Source organism: Olea europaea, chromosome 2 (assembly GCF_002742605.1).
Source record: "Olea europaea var. sylvestris chromosome 2, O_europaea_v1, whole genome shotgun sequence".
NCBI lineage: Eukaryota > Viridiplantae > Streptophyta > Magnoliopsida > Lamiales > Oleaceae > Olea > Olea europaea.
Genome location: NC_036238.1, coordinates 28,713,805 through 28,741,703, shown reverse-complemented (window position 1 = coordinate 28,741,703; position 27,899 = coordinate 28,713,805). Strand labels below are relative to the sequence as shown.

The 27,899-nt window shown below is 31.5% G+C and overlaps 3 protein-coding genes across 5 annotated transcripts; 2 read left to right on the top strand and 1 right to left on the bottom strand.

The window, feature by feature from the left end:
* Nucleotides 1-1,324: 1,324 nt before the first annotated feature.
* On the bottom strand, nt 1,325-8,833 carry LOC111375034. Its single transcript, XM_022997828.1, has 2 exons — nt 8,348-8,833; nt 1,325-1,489 (listed from the first exon to the last, which is right to left on the bottom strand). The coding sequence occupies exons 1-2, from the start codon at nt 8,831-8,833 to the stop codon at nt 1,325-1,327; spliced, it is 651 nt and encodes a 216-aa protein (XP_022853596.1).
* A 12,128-nt stretch (nt 8,834-20,961) lies between these two features.
* On the top strand, nt 20,962-22,204 carry LOC111376422. 3 transcript variants are annotated; one of them, XM_022999387.1, is made up of 3 exons: nt 20,962-21,044; nt 21,490-21,677; nt 21,757-22,204. In XM_022999387.1, exons 1-3 carry the CDS (start codon nt 20,969-20,971, stop codon nt 22,075-22,077), a joined length of 585 nt encoding a protein of 194 aa, XP_022855155.1. In that variant the 5' UTR covers nt 20,962-20,968; the 3' UTR covers nt 22,078-22,204. The 3 variants fall into 3 exon arrangements, with proteins under 3 accessions (XP_022855155.1, XP_022855165.1, XP_022855160.1); XM_022999397.1 differs by having other exon boundaries at nt 20,963-21,073; XM_022999392.1 differs by having other exon boundaries at nt 20,963-21,199.
* A 3,338-nt stretch (nt 22,205-25,542) lies between these two features.
* On the top strand, nt 25,543-27,682 carry LOC111369870 (phospholipase A2-alpha-like). Its single transcript, XM_022991579.1, has 4 exons — nt 25,543-25,789; nt 25,905-25,942; nt 26,023-26,153; nt 27,325-27,682. The coding sequence occupies exons 1-4, from the start codon at nt 25,649-25,651 to the stop codon at nt 27,495-27,497; spliced, it is 483 nt and encodes a 160-aa protein (XP_022847347.1). The 5' UTR covers nt 25,543-25,648; the 3' UTR covers nt 27,498-27,682.
* Nucleotides 27,683-27,899: the final 217 nt, after the last annotated feature.

Here is a 27,899-nt window from a genome sequence, read left to right as displayed (position 1 = left end):
CGCAGTAATCAAAACTCTCCATATAAACCATCGTACTCTGTACGGCATCCACAGGCGACACCTGAATTGAGTTCCCAAAATTCCACCAAGGAATTAATGTTTACCAAACAGGATTGAAACATACCCTATAATAGAAACCATACAAAATGCTTAAACAGAAAGCCCCTTACTGGAACTGTCATCTTTAACGTCTCCAAAAGCATTATAGACATCACTGCTACCACAGTAACCTAACAACTAAACACAGTGCAACCGCTAAAATTAGTGGGAAAGTGGAATCACCAACGTTCACTCGAGCAATGTTTTGAGCCGACCCAGAGTTCGTCACAAGAGGAACTGTACCAAACTAAATATCCACCACAATACTAAACTTGTCCATGTGTCTCTTAACTAGTTCTGCACTTCCCTGCAAGATATACAACTGAGACATACTCTATCCCTCTAGTACAATCGGAATACCCTTTCAGACCTTTAAGACTTCACCTCCCTAGAGAATTTAAACCATTTTGCATCCGGGGTATTAAGTGAGATGAGATTCCTTTTCAGCTTTAGAATATGCCGAACCTAATCAATTGTTCTGACTGTCCCATCCCACAACCTAAATCTGACTTGATCGATCCCAGCAATATGACAAGACTGGTTGTTTCCCCTTACAACTCCACCTTGCTGAACAACCTCATATGTCTGAAAGAAATTTTGATTGGAACACATATGATGCGAACATGCCGAATTAAGAATCCACTCCTCGTTAGGCCTAGATTCCACGTCTGATACCACGGTCAACATCACATCTCCGCCGTCTGAAAAATCCTCAACTAGTGTCGTCTGAAATCAAAGGTTGCGCTCCACGATTTGCAGCTAAATTACCTTTAGCCTGCAACTTATCGCAATCCTTTCGAATACGTCCTTTACATCTACAATAGAAGTAAAACAAATTGCTGTTATTTTTCGATCTACCCTTCTGTCAACCACCATGAGATATAAGAGCTTCCGTATCCCTCAATGTAGCACCAACCAAATGCTTCAACTTCTCCTTTGAGTGCAAAGTATCATAGACGTCGCCTATAATCAAAATATCTTGATTATACAAAATGGTGTCCCGACACGACGCATAAGAGCCAGGTAGTAAATACAATAGGATCAAGGTCAGATCCTCTTCATCGTACTTAACCTCCAACGTCTCCAGATCTGCAACTATTTCCTTCAACACGGCAATATGGTCCTCCAGTGACCTTCCTTCTGCCATGCAATGAGATTATAGCTTCTGCTTTAGAACTAGTTTGCTCGTGAGGCTTTTAGTCATACATAACTGCTCTAGTTTCAACTACAAGGTAGCTACTGCTTTCTCCTTTAAGATATCTTGCAGAATATTGTTGGATAAATGAATATTGATCTGCCGTAAAACCTTTCGATCTCTCACTTGTTTCTCTTCTGTTGTCCAATTAGTTGTTATCTTCTCAAAACCTAGCAACGCATCGTCCAAATCCAACTGCGCCAGAATGACCCTCATCTTTACTTACCACAAAGAAAACCTCGTATTGCGATCTAACAGCAGAATGTCATACTTCATGATAGTTATCTCTAAAAAAATCTTCAACCAATCCACAGAAAAAAACCTGACTCTGAAACCACTTTTTGGGAGCGGAAGCTCGAATACAACTTGTTGATGCCAACGGATTGTAACAAATGAGATTTAATAACAATATTATGAAGTAAACAAAATTACACCATGAATAACAAGATTTAATTGTGAAGAAATAAACAAAGAGAATTTATCGTAGAGGAACGAGGTATTATAAAGTGACAATATGGAGAGAAATTACAGACACGGCAATAAAGTTTCAACAAAACTGACAGAGGAGCCTTGAATTTATAGGCCACGTTTCAAACTCTAAAAGAGTTCTAAAAGGTAAGAAAATATATTACAATTAAGAGATCCAATTTCAACGTGATTTTGTTTCCTTCTTGTTAAATGCAGTTAGACTCATTTCTAATACCAACAACACGCGATTCAAGACTCCTATTTGAGTCACAACTCTAACATATACTAGGTATGACACCATATTTACAAGGTACGTTGTGTCCATGATTAGTGCTAACTAGTTCATGAATTGTACTACAGCTGTTAGACGTGTTATGTAGATGGCAAGAAGCTAAGATCACAGATCTGTGCCAGTAGTATGACCTGTATCACTTACATGCTATAATATAATCATCGTTCTTGATTTATAGTTCTGATTTCTTTTATACATTTGCACAGTTTCAATGAGTTTAAAGTATTTAAATGGGGTTTTGATTTGGGTGGGATTTTTTAGTTAACATATATTTAAGTAAAACCAGTAACATGATATCAGTATCATTTATTAATTTTATTTTTCACTTAATGCCATGACTAAGGTTAAATTTTTCATTAAAGCCATTCAATCTTGGTTGTTCTACTCACAAGTGCCTGTTTTAAGCCATAACTGGAAAATGAGAGAAAAATTTAACATTCGTAAAGCATGAAATTAGTACTCCCTGTCACGATTTAACTGACACACGTAATACTTATTCATATTTAGATTTAGTCAAAAATAGTGAGTCATAGTCAATCAATTCACAAAATTCCCTAATTCTCCAATTTCTCCTCTATAAATAAGTCAAACCATGAAACTCATTTCTTTCTATATTCTATGGTTGAGTGCTTCCCGTAATTTTATTTTTCTTCCATCATACCTTAGTTATAATATTGATAATCAACATTTTACCTCTAATTTTAAAAACTATTGACAAAATGTGAATTTATCTTCCATTTAAAAAAGATGATTATATGAATAATAGTACTCTGAGTCAAGATTGCATATTTATTTGTTACTAGTCTATTCTAATTTTTTTTTTTTTTTCATTCTTCTTCTTATGAGTAATAGTGGAAGTGGATTGACGATTATCTTATTTCTAGTTGTTTATTTGATATAATTTGGAAGCTTTTTGTCCACGTTTGGGAAAAATTTTAAATTAGGAATGTCTGGGAAATCTCATTATTATTGAAGAGGGGATTTTGAGTGTTATTCGAAAATAAGAAGAGAGGGAGCTATGACGAACCCTATATTCAGAAATTAGAATAGAGGTGCCCGATAATTAAGAGTGAAATTTGAGTAGGGAACATTTTTAGAAGGCATTTTAATTCGACTTAAAAAGTGAAAATGTCCTACTTTTGATCAATATTTTTAAACCTGATTCAAGTAACCAACTAACCAAGTGTAAATTGAAGGGTCAAATACTTCGATCTAAATTCAACTGGTTTTTGACTCCATTTTTAACAAAGCATTTAAGTACAATATAAAAGAACCAATATTTTTCCCAATTTTCAACAAAATTGATTCACGCATTAATATTTATTTTTATTTTATATAAATTCAAGTCTGACAAGTAATAAATTAAAAATAAACAAATAAAGCACATGTTCGATCCCCATTTTTCTTAAATTTATTTTTCCAAAACTCATTTTTAACCACACATTTTTTAATAAAATATTTTTACGCATAAATTAAAAAAAAAAAGAAAAAAATTTCTTACTTTTTAACCACATATCCTTCAAAAAAATTACTATTTAAAAATACATTTTCAGAAGCTCCGGCAAAGTCTCCGTATAAGCGTTTTATAGACAATGATTTCCAATAAAAATAAGTAAAAGCAGACATTTAATTTATGAATTAAAAATATAAAGAATTGCAAAAGATCTTGCAGGATAAATAAGAAAATGGGGAGTCGGTTAGGTAGGTGACCGTTTCAACTTTCAACGTACGACGTACGGTTTTTCGTTTGAGAAAACATTCAAATCTCCGTATTTGTCTTTCCGTATCTGTCCTCGATTTCGATAGAAGTGCCAAACACTGTCCTGTCTCTCACTCCACGTGGATAAGTAATTGACATCTTTACCCCTTCCCCTTTGATTTAATAATTTAACAAAAATAACTAAGGACTTGTTTGAGCCACGTTATTTTCAAAAAAATATATTCTTCAACAGTGATTTGACATTATTTCAACCACATATTTTTTAATAAAATGATATTACACGAAAATTTAAAATTTTTCTTTATTTTTAACCACATATTTCTCATTAATTTGACATGAATAATATATTTTTTTCCCAAAATTTGGCTCAAACATGGGCTAAATATTAACTTCCACTAAGACCTTTATTTGATAGCATTATATTTTCCATGAAAAATGGAATTTAAATTCCAACTTTCACCTTTTGACTGTTTGATGATATTTTTTCCATGAAATTTGATTTTCTTGGAAGTTGGAATTTTCTTGGTTTTGCTTGAAAATCAATTCTCACCAATGGTGGTAATTGGTTTTCTAGGGCACTGTTACGTTTTTTTTTTTTAATTTTTCTAATTTTTTAATTTTTATTTTGCAATGGAAATAAATTCTATCTCTAATTGTAAAAAAAAATATTTTCTTTTAATTGACGATTTTCATGTAAAACAAAGTCAAATGAATACCAAAAGATAGATTTTTTTTCTTTTTTTACGATAGAAACAAAATTTATCTCCAATACCTATAAATTATATCCCTTTAATTGATAATTTTTATGTAAAACAAAATCAAAAGGACACCAAAAAATACTTTTTCTCAACATTTTCCACGTGAAAAATTATACCAGTCAAACACAAAATTAATAATTTCTAGGCAATTCAATTCCTTAAAATTCGTTTTCTTTCCCTCCAAATTTCATCTTTACAATCAAACGGACCCTAAGTTCTTGTAGGCCCTGTTTGATTCCCATTAATTTGAAAAAATGTATTACGAAATAATGATTGATGAAGAATGTATGACTAAAAAAACGAAATTTTTTTAATTTGCGTGTGATGTTGTTTCTATGAAGAATGTGTCATTAAAAATAAGTATTGTACAATAAATAGTAGGAAATAATGTAAAGTAAAAGATGACAAACAGGGGCTTAGTTTAGTTCTATTGCAATAAATTGCATTAATTTTAGATTGAATCTTACTCTTTTAATTAATTTAATGCACTATGCTTTCAAGTGCGACTTGCATGATGCCTCGTTGATTATTCCGGACATCAACATCTCTTAATTCTCTAGGTTAATTTTGATTACTTTTAAAATAAATTTAGACCGATATATAACTCAAAATATTCTAATTAATTCAACATATTTATTAAGTGAAAAATAATTATTGTACATCATCATTTACAGATTTTTTTATTTTTTATTTTTTTACGATTAATGAGATGGTGATAATTTGAATTAAAACTGCCCAAATCTTTTAACCACTTTAACGATAATGATTATGTAATGTGGATTAATGCCAAAAAGAAATTAGGTAATTATTTATTTTTATTTTTTTTGTTTGGTTATTGAGATTTTAATTTAATCAAATTTCACCATGTCTTTTGTTGATAAATAAATCTGTAAGTTACGATGCAAATATAGCACATACGTTATTAAATATATTCTAAAAATTTATCTTTATAGTACAAGTTCATTCACCAATCTTTTGGCATTGTCCTTTTATAATTGTATATGCTAATGACATGTTTGTAAGATGAATTGGACATGATGAGATAACATCGAGGAAGAAAAATTAAAATCATCATGTTTGCATAATGTTTATAAATTTTTCATAATCGATCAAATGATCGCTTGTTATCCACACATGGGGGGAATTTATAAATATTACTCACTTATTCATTGTTGAGTACTCCCTTCAACCAATTTATATAAGATGGTTTTGTTTTTCATATAGATTAAGAAAATCTTATTTAGTGTTATTAAAATAGTAATTTTTGCCAAAAGCTTTTCTAGTCTACTTAGGAATGGCAATGGCTAGGCTCGACCCTATAACTCACGAGTTTGGCTCGGGAACGGGCTCGTGGCTCGTGAAAGATGAGCCGAGCTCGAGTTCGGCTCGTTGCTCGGGCTCCCCCCACGAGCTTGTGATCTCACGAGCCCGAGCTTGCGGGTCGAGCCGAGCCGAGCCCACAAGTCGTTCGCGAGCTCATGATTTTTTAATTTTTTTTTCGGTAAATTTGTACATTTTTTACTTTTTTATTTATTTATATAAATTTGCATTTTTTTGACGAGCTTGATTTGTGGGATTGAGCCCCCTGCTCTGCTCGTGATTGAGCTCGGGCTTGTCAAAACTCGCTTGGCCCGTTTGTCATCCCTAAATCTACCCTTATTTATATTTGTACAACTTCAAGATTGTAAGTGAAGAAAATTGATTATAACTAAACAAATTAAATAAGGGCATATTAGTAATGAACAAAATAAAACATTCTCAATAAAGAAATAATACTATATAATTGGGATAAGAAAATAAAAAAAAACCATCTTATATAAATAGGACGGAAGGAGTACCACATATAAATACTTCCTAAACATTTTCTTATACATCAAAATATTTTTTAATCAACTACAAATCATAAGGTTTTTAAAACAAGAAAATGGGATATACATTTTTAGCCTTGAATCTTATAGGTCGTGGGAATCACAGTTTTAATAATAATAATAATAATAATAATAATAATAATAATAATAATAATAATAATAATAATAATAGAAAACAAGAAATCAAGTTTTGAGAATTAAAAAACGAAATTTACCTATTTTTTATGAATATGGAAATTAATTTAGTGCTATGAGCACATGAATTAAAACTGATTTGTTAGGCCGTCATCGCATCGCTTTCATCAATAAGATAAAGCAAAAACGACGAGAATTATTGACTGGCCCATTCTGTTATCTAGAAGAAAACGAAGGTACGAAAATTATGCAGTTTAGGGGTGAACATGAAATAAAATAAAATAAATAAATTTATTCTTGTTTTCAATAAATAAGAGAACAAGTTTCATTTTTTGTATTATTTAATTTGACGCTACACTAATCGAAAATTATAATTTTATTTTAACTAACTTTATGTTGACTTGTTTTTGTCATATGGTATTATCGATATGAAATTGAGTTCTTTAAATTTGTACAACATGTCTCAATTATTTGAGTCATCGTTTCTTTAATTTCACATCATTTTGTTAGGAAAATATCGTTTCCTAATTAATGAATAATACATTAATTAAATAAATGTATGAACTTTGAGTTAATCGATTTTCGATAAGTATTTACATAGTATAATAATAAGTATAAATGACAAAAGATAAATTAAACAAAAAACGACTCAAGTAGTTGGATTGGTCTAGTATAGACTAATTCAAAAAGAATGATTCAATCTTAATATAAAATACTTGAAAACAAATATATAAAATAAAAATAAACATGTCTATTTTGTTTTGAAGAATGTCTAATTGCATTGAATATTCTAATAAAAGTGTGTGTATATGCATGTTATCTCATTCAACTAAGACACATGATTCCTTCCTTACTATTTTAATCTAAATAGGATTAAGAAATCGCTTTATATGAATTGAAAAAGTGCTATTTTACTGAAAAATATTGTGTAAATGCAACTTGAGTTCAAAATCAAAAGAATGGAGTGAACAAGATGGCTCGTTACTCAAAAAGCATATGTAGTCACTTTTCAGTTATGAATACGAAATTTGGTGGGCAATATGTTATAATCAAAATCGAATATTCGTTATTTATTTGGTAAGACGAATTAGACTAGAAACGTTAAATCTTATTCATTTACTACCTAAGGACCATTTATGCAAATTATTCAAAACCTTTTCAACTTTGACATTAATTCTAATTCCAGGCCACGATTTCTGATATTTCTCCAACGTAGCTTAGAATTAAAAATTTCTGATATTTCTTCAATGTACCTTAGAAGTAAAAGAAATGAACATGATTAGACTAATCAAAGAACGTCTAATTAGGGGCAGAAAAAAAAATAATATTAAAACGTCAAAACATGTAAACAACATAACAATGAACATTAAAAACGTTTCGAAATTTAAAATTTCATCACAATCTCGACCAGAATTATCGTTTATCTCATAATATTATCTTCATCGTCACAACGTAAATAAGGTTTTGCTATACTAACATAGAGTTGACACAAGAAATGATCAAACACAGACATGGAGAGGTCGACATTTTTTAATTCACACGGGACCCACACTCAAAATGTAAGGGCCGTCAGCCAGTATGTCAACCAATTTGATTACTTTAGCTTAATTCACGTAAATTAAAGTCTTTAAGGAAAAAAAATTTTAAAACCCAAAAAAAAGGTGAAAAATCGAACATCTCATTGAATAACCAGAACCCAAATGTTGAACTCTGGTCTCTGGTCCCAAGGATGGTTACAAGAGGCAATGGACCAACATTGTAAGTCCAACATCACATACGAAAACCCTAAAAGTTCAAATTCCCTTAGCCTACCCTAGTCTTCTGCAGCAATGGAGTGAAGACGTGGTAAGAAGAATTTTTACAAGAAAAATGGTCAAAAGATTCGATACCCACTTCAGAATAAAGCTTGAAAAACTCGTCCAAACCTAGCCCACCAAAGTTTTCTTCATCATTTTCAAGAAATTTCAAGATTTTTCTGAAAAAACCGGCATCACATGGCAGGACCAACCCACCGGTTGTCGGGAACCCGAATTCCTCCGCCGCCTCACGGAGGATGTCAACGAAAACGGGCAAGTTCAGGAGCCGGGTGGGGATAACGAAACGGCGGCGTTCTGGGCCCACGTAGACGGCCAATGAGCCGGAAGGGGTCCGGGTTGAACCGGCCGATTCGTCAGAATCTGAGGAAGAGTAGTAGTGTGGAGTCCACCGCTTAAGGCTGTTGTTTTTCCAGCGCCGAACGACTTGTCTCAGCCTTACGATTTGAGTGATGACGTTGCTTTTCTTGATGACTGCGGCCATGATTTTGGGCTTTGAAGCTGCGCTCTTTTCAATTTGAGAGAGAGATAATAGTGGCAACAAAGTTAAATACTGGATGTTGGTGTTTACCACTCAATCTATCTAGGTGATAACATTAGTGACATAAATAACAGATTTAATAAAATAAAGAAATTATGACTTAATTAATATTTAGACCAGTATTCAACGAGTTGAGATTGTTGTCCAACTTGCCATCTACTCGACAATTCATTGATATATCACTTTAAATTAACACGTCTAGCTTTTATCCCACTGTTACTAGTGCTTAAAAATATATAAAATGATGTGTCAATGAATCATTTGATGAATAGTAAGTTGAACAATCAATTTTAAACAGTAAATCTCAACTTGTTTTTAACACCATTTGTGCTAGATGGACCATGGGATGCAATTTACTAAAATAACCCTTTGTTTCTCTCTCTCTCTCTCTCTCTCTCTCTTTTAAGACAAAATATTAAATTCTTCTGATAATTCTAATTTTTTGGTTATACACTTCACTAGGAGTGGCAAATGTATCTTTTTACTACCGAAATCAATAATATTTAAATCTTTTACCGTGATAAGAAATACACATTTGTAAGAAGAACCATATATATTCAAATTAGTAATATCTTCGCAAAATAAAATTACTATAGTAAAAAAAAAAAAAAAAGGTTTGTGGAAAAATGTGTTGCAAGAAAAATGGCACGGGGAAGATTGAAATTGGGGGTAACTAAAGTTGTGTGCATGTGAAAATGAGTGATAATTGCATTAGTTAGTCAAAGTGAGCTGTAAATAATGCCCCACATTCCATGCTATTTGCCACATGCTTGAGAGAATACTGTGATCTTCAAAATATTATTTTAACTAATTTGAACGCGTAATCAAATCCCTAGCTCTGATTTTAGAAGAATTGATCTCCTTGCTTATATTGAACAAGAGTTATATTGTCCACTCGTCGACGTGACGTTGTCATGTTCACGGGCCAAACCTTTTTTTATTGAGCCGTGCTACTTGGTCAAGTACCTATCAAAACAGGGGCCAATGTGGTGTCTCTCTATTGACTGGTTGTTTGCTGTTTGAGTAGAATTACTCTTTTGTATTTGTTAAAAAAAAAAAAAAAAAAAAAAAGTGGTTTGATCCATCGATGTGACACGAAGTTTATATACAATTTTATACTCTTTGCAAGTCTCCAAAAAAATTTTCTTTAATTGTTTGAGTCAATTACGAATTCAAGTTAAAATATAGCAAAAAAATGCGAGTTATTCTTAAATCTGCAGTGATCTTTCGTTACACGAAATGTTCTTGGAACAGTGTAAATGCAGTTATTGGGAGTCATGTTATGTAGCTTGGAGTCTTTGGACCTACTTTCATTGCATTGTAAGAGATAATTCATAATAAATCTCAATTATTCATTTTCTCAATCTGTAATTTGATTATCTTTCAAGAATGACTATCTTATAAAATTACTGTTTAACTCAACAAGTAAATCGGTAAATATATAAAATTTATATCAAGAAATCGAATATCAAACTAATTCTTTCGAAATCAATATAATAATAATATAATAAGAATATTTTCACATAATGATTCTACGCAATTACGATGTGAATGATAGGATACGGGTTTGATTCTCGAAGACAAATACATTTTTTATGATTTTAATTCTTGCTTTATGGCTTTCTTGAGAAATGGCTTCTATTTTAGTGTGATCACAAAGAGCTCCATTTTAAGAATTTGATTGATCTTGATCAATAACTCAAGTCAAGAAATACTTTTTGCTTAGCATGGATTTTATTTGTGTTTTGTTTCTTTTAATTATATTTATTATTTTATTAAAAAATTGGAACTTTTGCATTATTGTATTCACATCGAAGGTCAATCTGTGACTAGCCCTGCAAAATGACTATAGACAAACTCTACAACTTAACACTCATTTTTCAATGAAGTCAGGGATTCCGACCCCATATTGCCATCCATGGTTTATATACATATTTTGAAAAGATTCACGCGTACGATTCAATTATCCATCATTTTTTTTATCTATTAATAATTTAAAGAGAAAATTGCAACAGTGGTCCTAAACTTTTGAATTTTTTTGCAGACTTTACCTTAATCTTCAGTTTGTGCCACCAGAAATCTCAAACCTTTGAAAAATTAGTACTTGGAGCCCAAAATGACGAAAACCATGAGTTCCAACGTAGTTGACCTGAAAAATAAAATAATCGAATACTTTTAACCAACTTAAATAGGGAAAATTTCATCAATCACATATTAATATTAAAAAAAATAAAAAAAAAAAAAAAAAAAAAACCCACCCCATGCCACCCCCAAATCATTCATCTTCTTCGACACACCCATCTCCCACACGCCATCCCAAAAATCAAAAACCACAACTCAGTCACTACCGACCACTGGAGTGGCACCAGATTGAGCAAAGGGGTCCCAACTCGAGAGAGAGAGAGCACGGACAGGCGGCTCAAATAAAATCTTTAACGTGTCCTAAACAGTAATCATAATGAAGGAATTTAAATGAGAAAAATGATCATTGACATATCACATGAACCCTAAAAAAAAAAATATTGACCCATGATTCGGGGTGAGATTAATTTTTTCTTAGAATTATCGACGACAAAAAACTTCATTTTGACGTTAAATCCATTGGATCTTGTCAAAGTACGGGGCAATAGGGGCCATATGCATGAACTGACTTACGGCTATAGGTACAAGTATTGGGGGAAGTGCTAAATTATTATACTTCCTATTTTTTGCTTTCTTTGAGCATAGATCCGATTGAACCGACTATATTTTGACCCAAACCCTACCACTTTAGGCGAGTTGAAAATCTAGAAATGAGCACGGTTAAATTTGATGAATTTCCAAAGAGAACGGGATCAAACCAAGTAGGGCAATGCTATTTGTAGTCGTCCACTGCCGTATTCATTTTACGTGACATGCATGTGGCGTTACTGATTTGATACAATATATGGTAATTTTTTATTGTCTTTGACATCAAATCATTAATTGTCACATATTTGTTACTTATGACGATTGTGATAGTGAACGATTGCAAATAACATTATTCAATCAAATATCAATAGGTATCTAAAAATTGATTAGCTCCATTGGTAATATTACCATTTTTGTAAGTCGTAATTAGGAACTATAGGCTATAGGAACCTTTTTTCTTTTTAATTTTCATTATTACTATTTTTTTTTCCAATGTTTGAAATTTACTAATATATTTCATAATCATACTTTTTAATAATAAATTTGCTAGTAGTCTCAGTTAATTTCATAGATCTTGACTATTTTTTCCCCTAATTTTCAGGGATATATAATATAATCCTTCTTTAATTTATGGCACACTATTTTAAAAATCCTTATTTATTAATAATTAACTTAATCTCTCTAGATATTTTATTATTATGGTTAATATATTATCTAGTTCGATGCATCATCAAGTTAATTTAATTTTATGTATGTTTAAACCACTCTCTAGACATTACTAGTTGATGCACAATTATTTCAAGCTTTGTTGTTTGCCATTCATCAATTCTTCACACTATATGTCACACACTATTATCCAATGTGTTATATTGGTCGATACCTCATCACATTTTTATACAATATTACTCAATTTTAAAATTAATAATTCAACCTATTTGGATGAAATGTTAATTTACGATTTTGTTTTTTGATATTAAATCTTGTTATGTCTTACTGCATGTTACAAATGAATCACCCAGCATTGTTGTAATGTGTAGTGTCTGTAATTAAAAACTATAATCTATAAATACTTTTTTCCCTCTAATATATAATGGCTAAGTTTCAATTTTTTATTTTTTTTAATGTAGATGGTGAATAAATTTTTTCAAGTTTAAATTTCCCATCTCCCTGAAGATTTGCTATCCTCAACCCTCGTGAATTTAATTCTCCCTTACACACATATATGAAACAAAATTGGGAAAACTGCAGAACCAGTCCCAAATCTTTGAATTTTTAGCAGACTTTACCCTAATCTTTACTTTGTGCTAGCGAAAGTTACAAACCTTTGAAAAAGTAACAGTTGGAGTTTGATTGGATTAAAACCACCTATTTCAATAAAAATGAATTTTGACCAATTTTAACTAAATTGAAAGGGATAAAATGGTAATTTTAGATTTTTCTACTACAAATAATTAAAATATTAAATTATATTTATAAAAAAAAAAAAGAAAAAAAAAAAGAAGGAAAATGTAAAGAACTGAAACCGAAACTTTCCCAACCCCACCAACCCTAATCCCCACCCCCACAATCAAAATTAGACCAGGAAAAACCACATCCCACTCCGGCCGAGCCACCGGCCATCACTTACAATTCATCGGCATCGTAGCCGCCGCCACTACATCAAATCGACAATCGCCATCGTGCCGAAATTTCATGAATCCATTCCTTCAACACCCCCAATTTCGTGTGTTTAATCCCAAATTCGAAATCCTATTTCCTAATTCCCAATTTTTTTTCCTTATCAAAAATTCACAACTTGCACGACGAATTTTTAAGGGGGTATACTTCTAGGATTAATTTGTTGGAGAAGGTGGACTGGTGGTCAGAGCCGTGACCCTGGAACAACTTTTGAAGGCAAAATTTCTGCAAATATTTTCAAGAATTTGATAAAACTGAAGGTTTTTGTCTCTTGATTTGAGTGAAAATGGTTCAAAGAGGTTGATAGAGCTGTTGAAGACAGACCGCAGTTTCAATGAAGTTTTTGAGAAAATCCAAGAAAATCAAACCAGTTGAGTTTGGGTGTGTTCTATGTATTCGATCCATTTTGAAATGGGGGTTTAACACGTTGTCCGTGTTCAAATCGAAAAGCATTGTACGTGTTATCAGTGTTAGGTGATGGTCTTGGTTGCGGATTTTCAGTGAAGGGGGGTGGGGGTTTATGAAGGAGATGGCCCTTTTTATTTATTTTCTTATTTTTTTCTTTTATAATTTTTTTGGTGTTTTTGTTTCTTTATTTAATGCGGTTAATTTAAAATTACCATTTTATCCTTTCAATTTAATCAAAATTCACTTTTATCGATCAACTAACAATCAAATAAATGGTTTTCATGCAATCGGACTCCAACTACTAATTTTTCAAAGTTATGGAATTTTCACTAATACAAACTAAAAGTTAAGATAAAATTTGCTAGAAACTCAAAGGTTTGGGACCGCTACTGCACTTTTTCCAGCAAAATATATTAATGGTGAAAAAACCATACATAATTAACCCATTTTTAGTTTTTATTTGTTTTTCTGTATAAAACAGAGAATTTTTTTTATATTTTTTTTGATTATTTATCTAAAGACCCCTTCTTGTGAACTAGACCAACAGATCGCCATGCACTGGCTCGAGCCCAATATGGTTGAGAATGGATAGCCCAAAACATGGACAACCAGGTTTGGGTCCAACTTCCAGTGTTGGTCATATTGTAGGCTTTGCCCAGTTGATGGACACATGTGGGTCTTTAGGACTGGGACACTGAAAATTTGACACAAATAGCTTTAATTCGAGCTAAAAGAGAGGATTTGTAGGCTTTGACGTTTTGCACTGTTTTTGTAAGTTTAATTTATTAGTATGTTGCACGCTTATGTAAGGAATGAATGATATGCATAATATTTTAAAAGTAAGGTAATTGTTAATTTTAAAAAAAAATCAAAATTGTTAAAGAATATATATATATAAATAAAAGTTCTATGAAGTTACTTATAATGTGAAAATATTGAATAAATTGAAATATAATGTTTTTATTTATGGTAGGACCTCTATTTTGAATCATTATAGATACATCAACCAGTTTTGTGGTATAGACGGACATAAAAAAAAAAATTGAATAAAAAAATGTACATTTGACTAAGTTTAAAAGTTTACTTATAAGTAAACTAAATGTATATGAATAAATTTTCAAATAAAAAATTACTCATTATGTTTGTAACATAAACTTTTTTACCTTCAAAACTAAAAACAAAAATGTGTTTTATCTAAATATACTTAGAAACAAAAAATTAGGTGCTAATCATGCTCGTTATATTAATCCATGGAATTTATTTTAAATTAAAAAGAAAAGTTACATTCAAAATAGATATATAGAAGTGAAAAATCTTTAACAAAAGTTTTCTTTTTCTTTTGAATGAGATTAATACAAATGGAGAAATAAAATTTGTCCCTTTAAATGTATTGAGATAAAAATATTTTTCCTTTCTTTATATATTTATATCTAATAAGTAACTTAATTACCATCAATTTTTATGCTTATATAAAAATGAACGCACAGTAATAAATATCCAATACTATATAATTATGAAGCTTGTTCGATGAAAAAAAAAAGAAACAAAAAGAAAAAACTAAAAATCGCCATTTCCTTTCCCATGCAAAATTTTACGTGCACAAATTTTTAACAAGGTTCAAAAGGGTGCGAGACATGATAAAGCGTCAAGATGAAGCTTTACGAGATTAGGTGTGTCTAGGAGTGATAACACATCTTCCCTTTTTAATATTTTATAATTATTTGAAGACCATTAAATATATAAATAATGCATATTTTGTAACTCTTCAGTCTATCATCCTAGTACATGAAATTAAGTTAGCAAACAACTAATAATCATAGTTTATACTTCCTAATTAAAATGAATTTCTACTTTCTTGTTGTCTATTAAAAAATATTAAAATTTTGACAAACAAATAAAAAAATATGTGCACCTCTAAATTCCCCACACACACACACACACACACACACACACATTCTCTTATGTCATTTTGAAGGCATTTAAAGAATCCAAACAACTAACCTCACGTGAATGTCTACTAGCATAAGAGTTTGGAGCAACCAATTATTCCCTCAGACCAAAATACAAAAACATTGTTAATTGACATATGTGAATGTTATAATATGTATGTAAATAGAGTAAATTTAACCAATAATCACTGAACTTTACACTTAATTACTACTTGCTCACTCATCTTTCACATATTACTGAATGCTCACTCATCTTTTCATATAATTACTCATTCACCACTCGTCTTTTCAAATAATTGGGCTACTTTTACGGCAAATTTTCGACAACTTCCGACCACAAAGAATGTCGAATTTTGATACCGTTGGAAAGCCCACGATGTCCTCTTCAATTACCACCCAAAATCTCATTATAACTCCAAGAGATTCGATCGAAAATTGCCTTAAAAGTCGCCCAAAAATTCTGAAAATCTGTCTAGATTTTCAGATTTTTTGGGCGACTTTTAAGGCAATTTTTCAGCAACTTTCGACCATCAAAACTATCTAATTTTGATACCATTGGAAAGCCTACAATGTCCTCTTCAATTTCCACCCAAAATTTCTCGATAACTCCAAAGGATTCGGTCGGAATAAACTCACAAATTCAGCATCCCGAACTTTGTCCAGATTTTCGCTTTTTCAAGATGCTGATTTTGTGGGTTTATTCCGACCGAATCCTTTGGAGTTATGGAAAAATTTTGGATGGTAATTGAAGAGGATATTGTGGGCTTTCCAATGGTATCAAAATTTAATAGTTTTGATGGTCGAAAGTTGCCGAAAAATTGCCTTAAAAGTGGCCCAAAAAAACTGAAAATTTGGGCAGATTTTCAAAAATTTTGAGCAACTTTTAAGGCAATTTTCGATCGAATCCCTTGGAGTTATAATGAGATTTTGGGTGGTAATTGAAGAGGATATCGTGGGCTTTCCAACGGTATCAAAATTCGACATTCTTTGTGGTCGGAAGTAGCCGAAAATTTGCCGTAAAAGTCGCCCAATTATTTGAAGAGACGAGTGGTGAATGAGTAATTATATGAAAAGATGAGTGAGCATTCAGTAATCTGTGAAAAATGAGTGAGCAAGTAGTAATTAAGTGTAAAGTTCAGTGATTATTGGTTAAATTTACTCTATGTAAATATAATTAACTATTATATACAAACATCGTCCCATCATTATTATTGAATCGTATTGGATTATTGAAGTAGAGTCCCTCCACAGAATCGTAATACCTTCTTTATTCAAACGGTAATATGTCAAATCCCCAACAACTCTTAAAAAGTTAAATACCCAACAACTCTTAAAAAGTTAAATAATATTTATTTTCTACATTTTTCATCCATAAATGCATTAAAAATTATGGCAAAAACATGTTGAGATATAAGGAGGAATACAGTCAACTCAATAATAAACTATTAAAATAATAGTAGCAAAAGAAGTTGGCTTGTGAAGTTGTGAACTACTTTATTCCCATTGTACAAAACAAAACAACGCGAACTCTCAAACAAAGCTACAAATAGCAATTCTATTGCTAAATTAAAAATTAGAATATAGTAATCGGGAAATGCTATCTAATTTTTGGATATTTTATTAACTTTCTAAAATTAATTTATTGATTTGAGGTTAGAGTTTAGGAAAAAGATGATAATAAATCTTACAATCTTATAAAAAAAATCCACTAAAGACAAATATTTAATGAAAAATAATAATTAAGAATATAGTGTTCAAAATGTTGTATCAACATAATATGTTAGGTGTGATTCGTCATTTCAGCCAATGATATTTTTGTCTATTTAGCTATTTATAATGATAAATTTGTAAATCTTTCAACAAATGGCATTTTTGGTGACTAGCAAATGGAGTCCTCAACTAGCTGCTATTCATGCGGTATGGAAAGATATCATATTTATGTTTAAAGCAGTGGAAAGAATTTATTAAAACTGGGATTCCTAAGAAATGGATTAATTTTGATTCGAAAAGGGAAGTCAATATATGAATGCTTGGTTTACTTTAGGGAAAAAAAGAAATGTATATGTAATATTAGATATTGGCTAGTTATATATGAATAAAGATTTAATCGGACTAGGTCTTCTTTGCAATCATAAGCTCTGGGATAGATGACTTTACTTTCTGGAGAGTTCATTATCAGCGTTATAGATAAAGTAACTATAATATCTCATGCCAAATGTAGTACGTAAATTTACAAAATACAGTATGCAAATTATAGTTATCCCTTATATATAGGATGTATATTGTAAATTTCCCAAAACTAAAGCTTTCGATAATAAGATAATCATATAAATATCACAATTTTTATTTGACGCAACACATCGTATTTACAATGAATATCTCCAGATTAACTCATTGTCACAATTATGTTACAAGCTTTTTTCGTCTAATTTTTATCATTAACCCTCTAAAATTAACATGTTTTGTTCGTGATTATTGTTTCCATTTAAAAAATAAATAAATAATTTCGTTAAGGAGGCAGTGGCGGACGTAGATATTTGGAGTTAGTGAGGCACAATTAAATTTATTAAAAAGTTACAAAAAAAATTTATGTATTCTACAAAAATACAGACACATTATTATTATCATAGATTTACAAATCTCATATGTATTATAAATAACAATTCCCAAAAAATTTCAAATAATCTCACGTGTTCACGATGAAATTTTTTTTTAAAAAATTTCAAATTAAATATCACAAATAACAATATAATTTCAACTCTCACTCTCTCAATTGTTCGATCATTGTTGAAACTCTATTTTAATAAAAAAAGCCCAACTACCATTATTGCCCAATTCTAATTGTTGGTTTTTTAATTTTTTTTTAAAAAAAAAAAAAAAAAAAAAGGAAAGCCCAGAGACCAACTTGAAGCTAGTTGATCAAGTGACCCACTAGGACCTTGTGTAGGCCCGCCAATGCATATAAAGACTCATACGTCCATTATATTTTTAACTTAGAAAAGGAATCATCAACTATAAAAGTTCAGCAAAATATTTATCTTTTATTTTAAAACAAACCAACTAAATATTTGGACAAAAATCGTCATGATGAATAAGACATACTAATTAATTGAAGGTTAAGGATAGGAATACGATGAAAATAAGTTGGGAATATAAGTGTTACAATGAGGAAATACTGTAAACGTTTAGTACAATTAAAATGTAGTACGACAAATAAATATGTGATGTAAATATAATTACTCCAAAAAAATCACTTGCTACAATAACATCAAGCACCCATTCCACTACTGCAATTGTTACAATAAATTGAAATAAGCTAATGCAAACATGATGGAGAAAAAAAAAATAAAAAAAAATCATAAAAGGATAGAAGAATTCATCTATGGCTAACTTGGAACATTAACCTTAGAATCGAGCCATGATTACTAAAGTGAGATCCAATAATTCTAGCACAAACATGATAAATCATGGAGTACAATTACTAAATCGAGTAGCTAATGTGTTACATCAATATTTGCTTGAGATTGAAACGTTAAGTCCTCATTTGTTTTTGTTAAAAATAAGATTTTTATGTAGGTTTTAATAAAAGTTAATGAAATGTATACTAGAAAAGTAGATGAAAGTAGTGAATTTCATAAAATACATAATTAAAATTAATCTTTTACTGTAATTTAAATTTTTATTAACTTTTTAACTAAATCAAATATTAGCTAATAAAAGTTTTTACAAAATACGTTTTTCAATAAAATAATATTACACGCAAACCAAATATTATTCCAAAATAAATTTTGGACAAAAAATGGAACAAAACAAGCTGATAATTCTATAAAGTACAATTGTTCAAATTCAATTTAAATTTGGCAGCAAAGATTTATTCTTTATTATTCGATTCAGCTCAAAAAAATAAAAAATACAGGCAGCCTACAGGTTGTTTTGAAGATAAATAAAATTAAGGTATATTGTAGCAAACGTTTCGGACGGTTTGTGGTGTTGCTGTAGTGGTAATTTTTGTTTTTTATTATTTGAATTAAAAATAATGAAATGATTATTTTACCTTTTCAATTTTCTAATAAAAAAGGTTGACTAACGAAAAAATGAATAGAATCAATATATTTGAATTAATGCCATCAATTTATCGAATGTAAGGGACACATATGTTAAAAAAAAGTTGGGAAAAATATAAAAATAGAAAGGTTTGGACCTTTGCTGCAATTTACCCATAAAATATTTTAGTTTAATAGAAAGTAGAAGATTTTAAAGAATCCTTGATTTCCCAATGTACTGCTCACAATGACAATGAACATATAATCACTGTCGAGATGAAATTTCAAAACTTTGATTTTGTATTTTAATACTTATTGTATGTTATAATCACTTTCATGACATGTTCGTAGTATTTTATTTTATTTATTATTATTAGTATTATTATTATTTTACATATTGGTATCGTTTTCTCTTCATTTATCTTAACAAATAACCTAAAAAAATTTGTTATGTACATTGTCTCTTAGCCGAAATATATTATGAGCCATTTCATGCTTGTTATTAATTTTGAGAATTTTATTTATTAATTTGGCAAGGTTTTTTCGAGGGTTACGCTTTAGTTTTGAGAGCAAAGTTCAGGCTCAAAGTAAATTTAATGAAGCACGATTCGTGAGAAGTTTAACTTATGGTGTGTTTGATTACATTTATTTTTAATGAAAAATATCAGTTTTCTACTCAAATTCCTACTTGGAGTGTTTGATTGCTATTTTTTTTTCATGGAAAACATTTTCCAACTTTTGAAAATATGCCTAATTTTCCTTATTTTTAAGGAAAATATTTTCCTTGGGTGGTGGTGGTTTTTATTTTCCTCAAAATAAGGAAAATATTTTCTTTTCTAGATGATATTTTTCATGTCAGTCCAACATACTCTTAATTTAATTAAGAAAAAACTAGTAATAATTTTACAATTAGGCATATTTAAGATTAACAATTACTGCAATTTTGGTGAATGCCAAGCCCAAATTTTGTTATTCTTATCGTAGATTATATTTAACCTATAAACCATATTATGCCTATCAATCACCTGCAAACTCAGTCAAATTTGCTATGATCAGCCAGTAATTACCATTTTGTTACATGTTAATTATTGCAGAAATTAATATAGTTATACGAAAAGGTCATCGCTTATATGACGAACAATTTAGATGCCATTTTTTTAAAATACATCTCGTTTTCAATTAGTTTTTGCTATCGCTCTTGAAGACAAGTTGAAATAAAAAAAGATAAAATAAAAACATAAAAATTCAGTTGAGTAATGGCTTTTTCCATGTATAAATACATATTTTTTGCTTTCATATCATCACAAGTACTTGAAATTAAGTATATAGATATGGCTAAACTTCTTGATTGCAACAAGACTACCTTTCTTCCTCTTTTGTTCTGCTTCTTCATCGTTGCAGCCTTCGGTGGGTAGCGTAGTGAGTTTTATATCTTTGTACGTATTTCTCTAGCAGCCATATAAAACCCCACCCCACCCCTATTCTTTCAGACACACAAGAAAAGCAAATTGACATGCTACTTAAATAGTTTTCTGGGCAAAATCATCCTTCTTTTATGGCAGGTTTTAACCCTCAACCTATCATTATTTATTAAGGTCGCACTTTTGTATGGTTTCATCTAAAAACTTCTGTTAAATGGGTTTGTTGACCTCTTTTTGTCAAAACTGTTTTCGACTATATTTACTTTAAAATAGCACCACACATTCTAATAAATGTACATGTGTGGCCCCTAAGTTGGAATTTTTTCCAACAGTTCACCCACATAAAACCATTCTCTCTCCTTTTTGCTTCCTTCGTAATTTATGTATGATGTATCGTATTGAAAATTTGACAGTTATGGTCCCATTGGCAGGCTACTCTTTGTTAATGGCTTCTCTTTCATTGCATCCATTAGAAAATGCTAACTCATCCCTTCATCAGTCAATTGTCGATAGCGAATCCATCGAAGGGAGGATATGTACATGTGAAAATCAAACGGATCTGAAGACTTCACGGACCAATACGAACCCAGCCACAAGATTCTTTATTTGTGGACAGCAGGTAACTCCATCGTTTGGTGCGTACGTAGAACCTGTTTTGTTGAAAATGTTACTACAAAATCCAAGCTTTGTTCTTGCAGGAAAATCGAAGTGGTGAGATTTTGTGTTTTGGTCCATCTATGTGTGACTGGTCAAAGAAAGTGGCTCATGGGCTGCTGAGGTTAATGCGAGGATTAGTCAAAGTTAACGAATTACAACTACACGTGAAGGGCATGGAAGCAGAGATCCAGAGATTAGAGGGACGGATCAAGATGTTAGAGGCCCAAATGAGAAGATTAGTGCTGCAGAGTAAGTTTTTTGAAGAAAAACTAAAGGTGAAGACCGGCTTGAAAACCTCAACATACTTTTTTTGGATTGGTCTTTTAGTAGCATTGTTTATAGCGTGGGTGTTTTGGTTTTAGTTAACATCAAGTTTCAGATGTTGTAATTGTCCAAGTCGAGTCCTTGCCGAATGAATCTTCATCTCTCTACTCTTTTCTTTCGTTTTTTCTTGCTGTTGCTGTTGGGTTAACTGACTTTTTTGTTAAAGAGTGAGCAATGCGTGCAAATATACGTAAAGGTGAAGGATTAAGCGTGCAATGACGAATGAAGTTTGGGATAGAGATGTCAAAGAGTCGAGCTGATCTAAGTAGGCTCGCGATCCAAACTCAAGGCTCGGGCTCGACTCGAGTAAAACGGTGCGAGTTTTTTTCGAGTCCGATGAGCTTTTGCTCGACCAAAAAATATAGGATTGACCTAAGCTTTTGATTGGACATTATCGAGTCGAGTCAGTTCACACTTTTTTTTATTATTAATAAAGCGCAGGCAGCTAATGCTGGCCGCTTTACAAGCAGTTGGTGTAGATGTCTGTAGCTATTTTTTTTTAAAAAAAAGTTTATTTTTTGTGACGAGCTTGCCTAGGTTGGCTTGGGCTCAGGCCGACACCCCAAAATGGGTCGAGCCTCGATTTTGGGTTGTTGACCCTTGCCTCAAGTCGAGCCATGGTCGGTCCGAATCAGCGAGCCAAATTAATACACCTAGTTTGGAGTTTTATCGCACAATTGATATTACGTGCTGAGGAACTGTTATGCAACACGAAGTAAAGGTTGTGGACGTAAAATGACAAGTTTTAGACAAAAAAAATTCTAAAATCAGATGGCATTATGCCATTTTTCTTGTACACAACATGCGCAAACTTAAAAAGGATAAAGCTATCTATAAAGAAATTCAACATGAAGGGTGGTCAAGTACGGATATAATCACTGGTGGATCCAGCTTCCGGCATGAACACGGGCTAATACAGTAAAAAAAAAAAATCACTAATTTTTTTTTTAAATGGATTTGGGGGCAGACGGACGGGCTGTAGTATAATCTTGACACTATTAAAGCAAAGAGTAATATACTTTTTATATATGTTGTTCTCTTCATCCTGCTTATAATTAGCACAAGTTCGGCCTTATCATAATTAGTGACTCTACGTTACAGAATAAAATAAGTTATGAAATAAAATATTTTTTTCATGTCATTTTCAAGACTTTGGAAGATCCTAAGAACTAACACACCTCACGTGGTGGCTTTGAGCATAAAAGTTTGAAGCGACCAATTAATCCCAGGGAACAAAGACAAAAACGATGTTAGCTAAACATTTGTGACTGCCATTTAGCCCTCTTACATAAGAGACAAGGATAATAGCAACCATGGCAAGGAATTGCTATTTGTAATTACCTTAACAACGGAATTTAAACAATATTAGGTTTCTCCCAAACTTTCTATTTAGAAAGAAACTATGATAAAAACTATACATTTAGTTAATTTTGCGAAGAACAATTCTGATCTACAATCCACAGCTATTTAATTGTTCAACCTCCGATGAAAATCTACACAGAGAACAATAATGAAAGAATTAGAGCTTCTCTTTTCTTGTACTAACAAGATAATAAATGTGTGTTGCATATATGTTTTTCAAACCTAATAATTTATTAATAGAAGTTCAAGAGGACTTGATTCGTCACTTAAATTCAAACCTGATCCAATGTTTAATTAAACATTGTCTATAATTAATTAATTCATTTGACACATTAATAAGTAATCCAATTAATTAATTGTACAAATCTCCAACACTTGTTAATTAATTAATTAGTGACCTAACACTTGTTAATTAATTAATTATTGACATCATTCTTCCAGTTCTCCTTTTCGTGGGTGACCTATTAGATTCCCGATCACGATACCTGACGAAGTGAATTATTACTTTGATATAATCATAAAAGATGAACTAAAATGTCCCTTTTTATTTTTAGGCAACTCACATCTGTCATCCCAAATTGACATCCAACAATTTGTCAGTGTAATACATGTAACAAAAAATATAACTTGATATGACAAAACCAAACTTTTTCATGTATCGTAAAGTTACAATTCATTCGTCAATATGATCAGATCCATTACGAAATATGAATGTCTGTCAATTTCGATTATTGATCATATTTTTCATTCTACAATTAAGTTAATATAAGTTGAACACATTGGCCAAATATTTCATTATTAACTTAGCTAAATGATATGTAGATCATAATTATCCAAGAGTGGGGAATTTTCTATTCATCATTTACAACCTTCATATTATTCTTGACATACTCGAACGATATCGTATTAGACTTTTCGCAAAGCAACATTCAATATCACTAAAGCATGATGATCCCCATATAAGGCACTATGAGGATCTCAAGTCAAATGATCAATTTCACTACTGAATGTTAGAGATTAATCACTGACATTTAGATAATTATCCATGTGGAATCTCTCCAACCGATCTCGAATATTTTAAAACGACTTTCACGTTCGGTTCAGAGAGCACTATTTTCTTTGAGAATTCCTCGTTCCCTTTCGTGTGAATTTCCCAGCGGCGAATTCCCGTTGTGGAGCTCCTACTCTGGCTAGTCGTATTTACCTCGCCTCGAGGGGAGAGCTCTTATTCGACATAGACTAATACGGCCTCTTAGGGGTCAAACAACTCCTTCTCGGCATCAAGACCGACCCGTTGAAAACAGCCTAACAAGGCAAGGCTCGAATATTTTGTTCTCATAACAAAATATTCATACGTCCATTTAAATGTCACTACATTTTTGCTGGTAAGATCAACTACTCATTTGATGAATGAGAAATGTCACACTCGCTGATCTATCCGTATTTCATTATTACTTACGATCACGGATAATTTGAGATTCAGTCATATGTAATTTGTTTCTCACTATCACAACTCCTTGTGATTAACAATTTTAAGACTTGGATCTACGAACTCCATAATTTTCAGAACAGTAATTCAATTAAACAATAGATTTTCCCAATAGCAAAATGCAACCAATAACGTGTCCACCTAAAGACAATTCAAGACAGAACCAATACCTCAAAGTTTAGACTAAAAGTATATTTAGTAAAACTTTTTATAGATTATAAGTTGTTGTAACTATTGAATGTGTAGATAAAGATAAAAGTTCAGAAATAATATTTGACCAGCTTATAAGTTTGAAAAAGTTATGACAAACAAGCACTTAAGTCTTATATATGTAACAATATTGATTGAACCTTTATGTTTGTTGTGCATGATGGATTCCTTTTTAAACTTTTTAAAGTTGTAAATTAGAGCAGAATATATTATGCAAAATAAAATTCAGGACACGTCTTTGTAATTTTTCAAAATGAAACAAATAACAATAATAAATTATATCAGATAATGCCTATGCATGTATTTCTACAATTTTTTTATAATTCACACTTGTGACTTATTCTAAAAGCTTATAATTCAGTTGGGTGAGAAATGTGAGCAACACAAGACTACAAAATCATGTCACGAGACGTTACAGGGCAATTATTTACCTACACTCGGTCAATCCCTTTCACACTTTTCTCCCTCCGTCATCCATTATTTCTTCCTTTAAAAATCAGAGCTTTTAATCAAAACCAAGTTTCCATTTTTCAGTGTTTTCTTCTTCAATGGCTTCCCCTACACAGTCATTGAAGTTAGCTCCATTTTTCTTCTTCTTCTTCTTCTTCATTATCACTAGCCTTGTCTTTTTTGCTGTTCCATTCCATGCCCTTAACATTGGCATTCATGCAAATGGAGACATCTCTTTGGTTAGTTCTTCTTCATCTTCCTCAACCAGACAGCCTTTTTCAGTTTCGACAGAAAATTGTAGTTTATAACAATTTTTTATTTTTATTTTTATTTTTGCTTTTTCCTTTTTTGTAGAGTAAAGAATGCAGTAGAATATGTGAATCAAAGTTCTGTGCTGTTTCAAACAATTTATAATTTTGAGGATTTGGAAATAAGTGTGCGCATCAAAGTTTGGAATTTAATTTTGTTGTTTTGCAGTGCCTCCATTCTTAAGATATGGAAAATACTGTGGACTTCTGTACAGTGGATGTCCAGGGGAGCAGCCTTGTGACCGCTTAGACGCTTGTTGTATGAAGCACGATCAGTGCGTACAAGTTAAAGGCAGTAAGTACTTCTACTTCAACAAAGCAGATCAATTATTTATTTTCACCCTATCATTATTCTTAATTTTAAGCCAATAAAATATTAGAGAATATTGGGTGTGTCCTGCTAGTTATAAGGCCCAAAAGTAGTGGTGGAACTGAGAGCTAAAAGTAAGTTGCAAAAACCGTGGGTTTGAAATTTGAGAGATGAGAAGAGAAATGGCCCAGTGGCTGAAAAGGAATATAATATTTATACATAATACGATATTCATAACAATGTCCATCACTTACATGAAAGGGGATTCACTTTGAATAAATTATATTTTATTTGAAGTAAGTCCCCCTCCATATGAGAAGAGTGGATACCGTTATGAACAATCTGATGTACGTATAACATCACCCGGCTGAAAATGTGAGGCCAGCACCAATATCGACGAGTGAACCCTAGGTATTGTGAAGAAATGGAAAATTAATTGTTGACATCATATTTCGGTTTTTAGGGAAAAGAAGTGCCGGCCCTCAAAGGAGGAAGGAATACAAATTTAAATTTCAAAGAAAAAATAAATAGAAATTCCAAAATTTTGTGACAGCGATGGTCCTCACATGACACCATGTGGCTCCGTCGCTGCCTACAAGTCAAAGTAGTCACTTTGCAATGTTGAACATAATTGTAATACTTACTTTCAAGATGCATTCAATTAGGTTGTCTTTAGGAATCAATCTTTTACAATAGCCTTTTAGGTTATCTCGTCCACAACAACGGTAGGGTATTTTTTGATACGATACTAATTTGACAAAGGGATATAATTTAGTGGAAGATGTCCAAATCGTTTAGAAGCTCACAAATTACAATAAAGCCACAAGTACAAGAAAAATATAACAGAACTTGTACCGACAGTGACGTGGCAAAATGTAAGTAGACTGTTTTTCCTCTTTTTTCCATCTTCCAATAATGTCGCGTCATATGTTGTCTGTAAAATTCTTCTGTCGAAAAATTCTCTCCGTATAGCATGATTGCTCAAATTAAGCCTCAAGTTAAAGCATATTTCCTGCAATTTAAGTAGTTAGAAATGGATTCAAGTTACTGGCATTTTAACTAGCTAGTTGTGTTGCATCTGTGCCCCCTCCCCCCCTCCACCCCCCTCTCCCAAAAAAAAAAAAGATATATTATTTTGACGTGGTTATGGTGCCAGGTTATTTGAGCCAACAATGCAATCAAGAATTCATCAACTGTGTAGACAGGTTCAAGAAATCAGGATCTCCCACTTTCAATGGAAACACATGTAAAGTTGATGAAGTTGTCCATGTAATCAAAGACGTCATTAATGCTGCTATTATTGCTGGAAAGATTTTTGGTAAACCTTAAAATTGTACAATGCTTTTCTTAAATAAGTCAATTAGGATTTAGGGGCTAACTTTTAGCTTATTTTTCGTTTACTTAAAAGTACTATTTCTCTTTTTCTACCTTTTTCTTCTCTTTTTAGAATGAACCCAACATTGTTTCTCCTCATGAATTGGCTTGTTCTTGCTATCTATTCTACTATCTTTTAACAAAGAGGAAAATCAAAATCTATATTGTTTTGCATTTTGCCAGACGATAAGTAAATATTTTTGTCCATTTTGTTTTGACACTCTCAAGTAACAAAGATAAAATTAATAAATTGAACTGCCTATTTTCTCTACTTAGATCATCAAGCCTGTTATCATCTCATTCCCAGCATAATTTAAGTGAACAGCATTCTAAATTGTTCGAATTCTTTCAAGAATA

Bases quoted from the DNA above. Each gene is read 5' to 3' on its own strand.
- LOC111375034 (XM_022997828.1), bottom strand. From the start codon at position 8,833: ATGGCCGCAGTCATCAAGAAAAGCAACGTCATCACTCAAATCGTAAGG. The intron at 1,490-8,347 runs GTAGGCTAAGGG...ATTCTGGCGCAG, and splicing joins CATTGCTGCAGAAGACTAGG to TTGGATTTGGACGATGCGTT.
- LOC111376422 (XM_022999387.1), top strand. From the start codon at position 20,969: ATGGCTAAACTTCTTGATTGCAACAAGACTACCTTTCTTCCTCTTTTG. The intron at 21,045-21,489 runs GTGGGTAGCGTA...TCCCATTGGCAG, and splicing joins CTTCATCGTTGCAGCCTTCG to GCTACTCTTTGTTAATGGCT. The intron at 21,678-21,756 runs GTAACTCCATCG...TTGTTCTTGCAG, and splicing joins TCTTTATTTGTGGACAGCAG to GAAAATCGAAGTGGTGAGAT.
- LOC111369870 (XM_022991579.1), top strand. From the start codon at position 25,649: ATGGCTTCCCCTACACAGTCATTGAAGTTAGCTCCATTTTTCTTCTTC. The intron at 25,790-25,904 runs GTTAGTTCTTCT...CCTTTTTTGTAG, and splicing joins CAAATGGAGACATCTCTTTG to AGTAAAGAATGCAGTAGAAT. The intron at 26,154-27,324 runs GTAAGTACTTCT...TTATGGTGCCAG, and splicing joins GTGCGTACAAGTTAAAGGCA to GTTATTTGAGCCAACAATGC.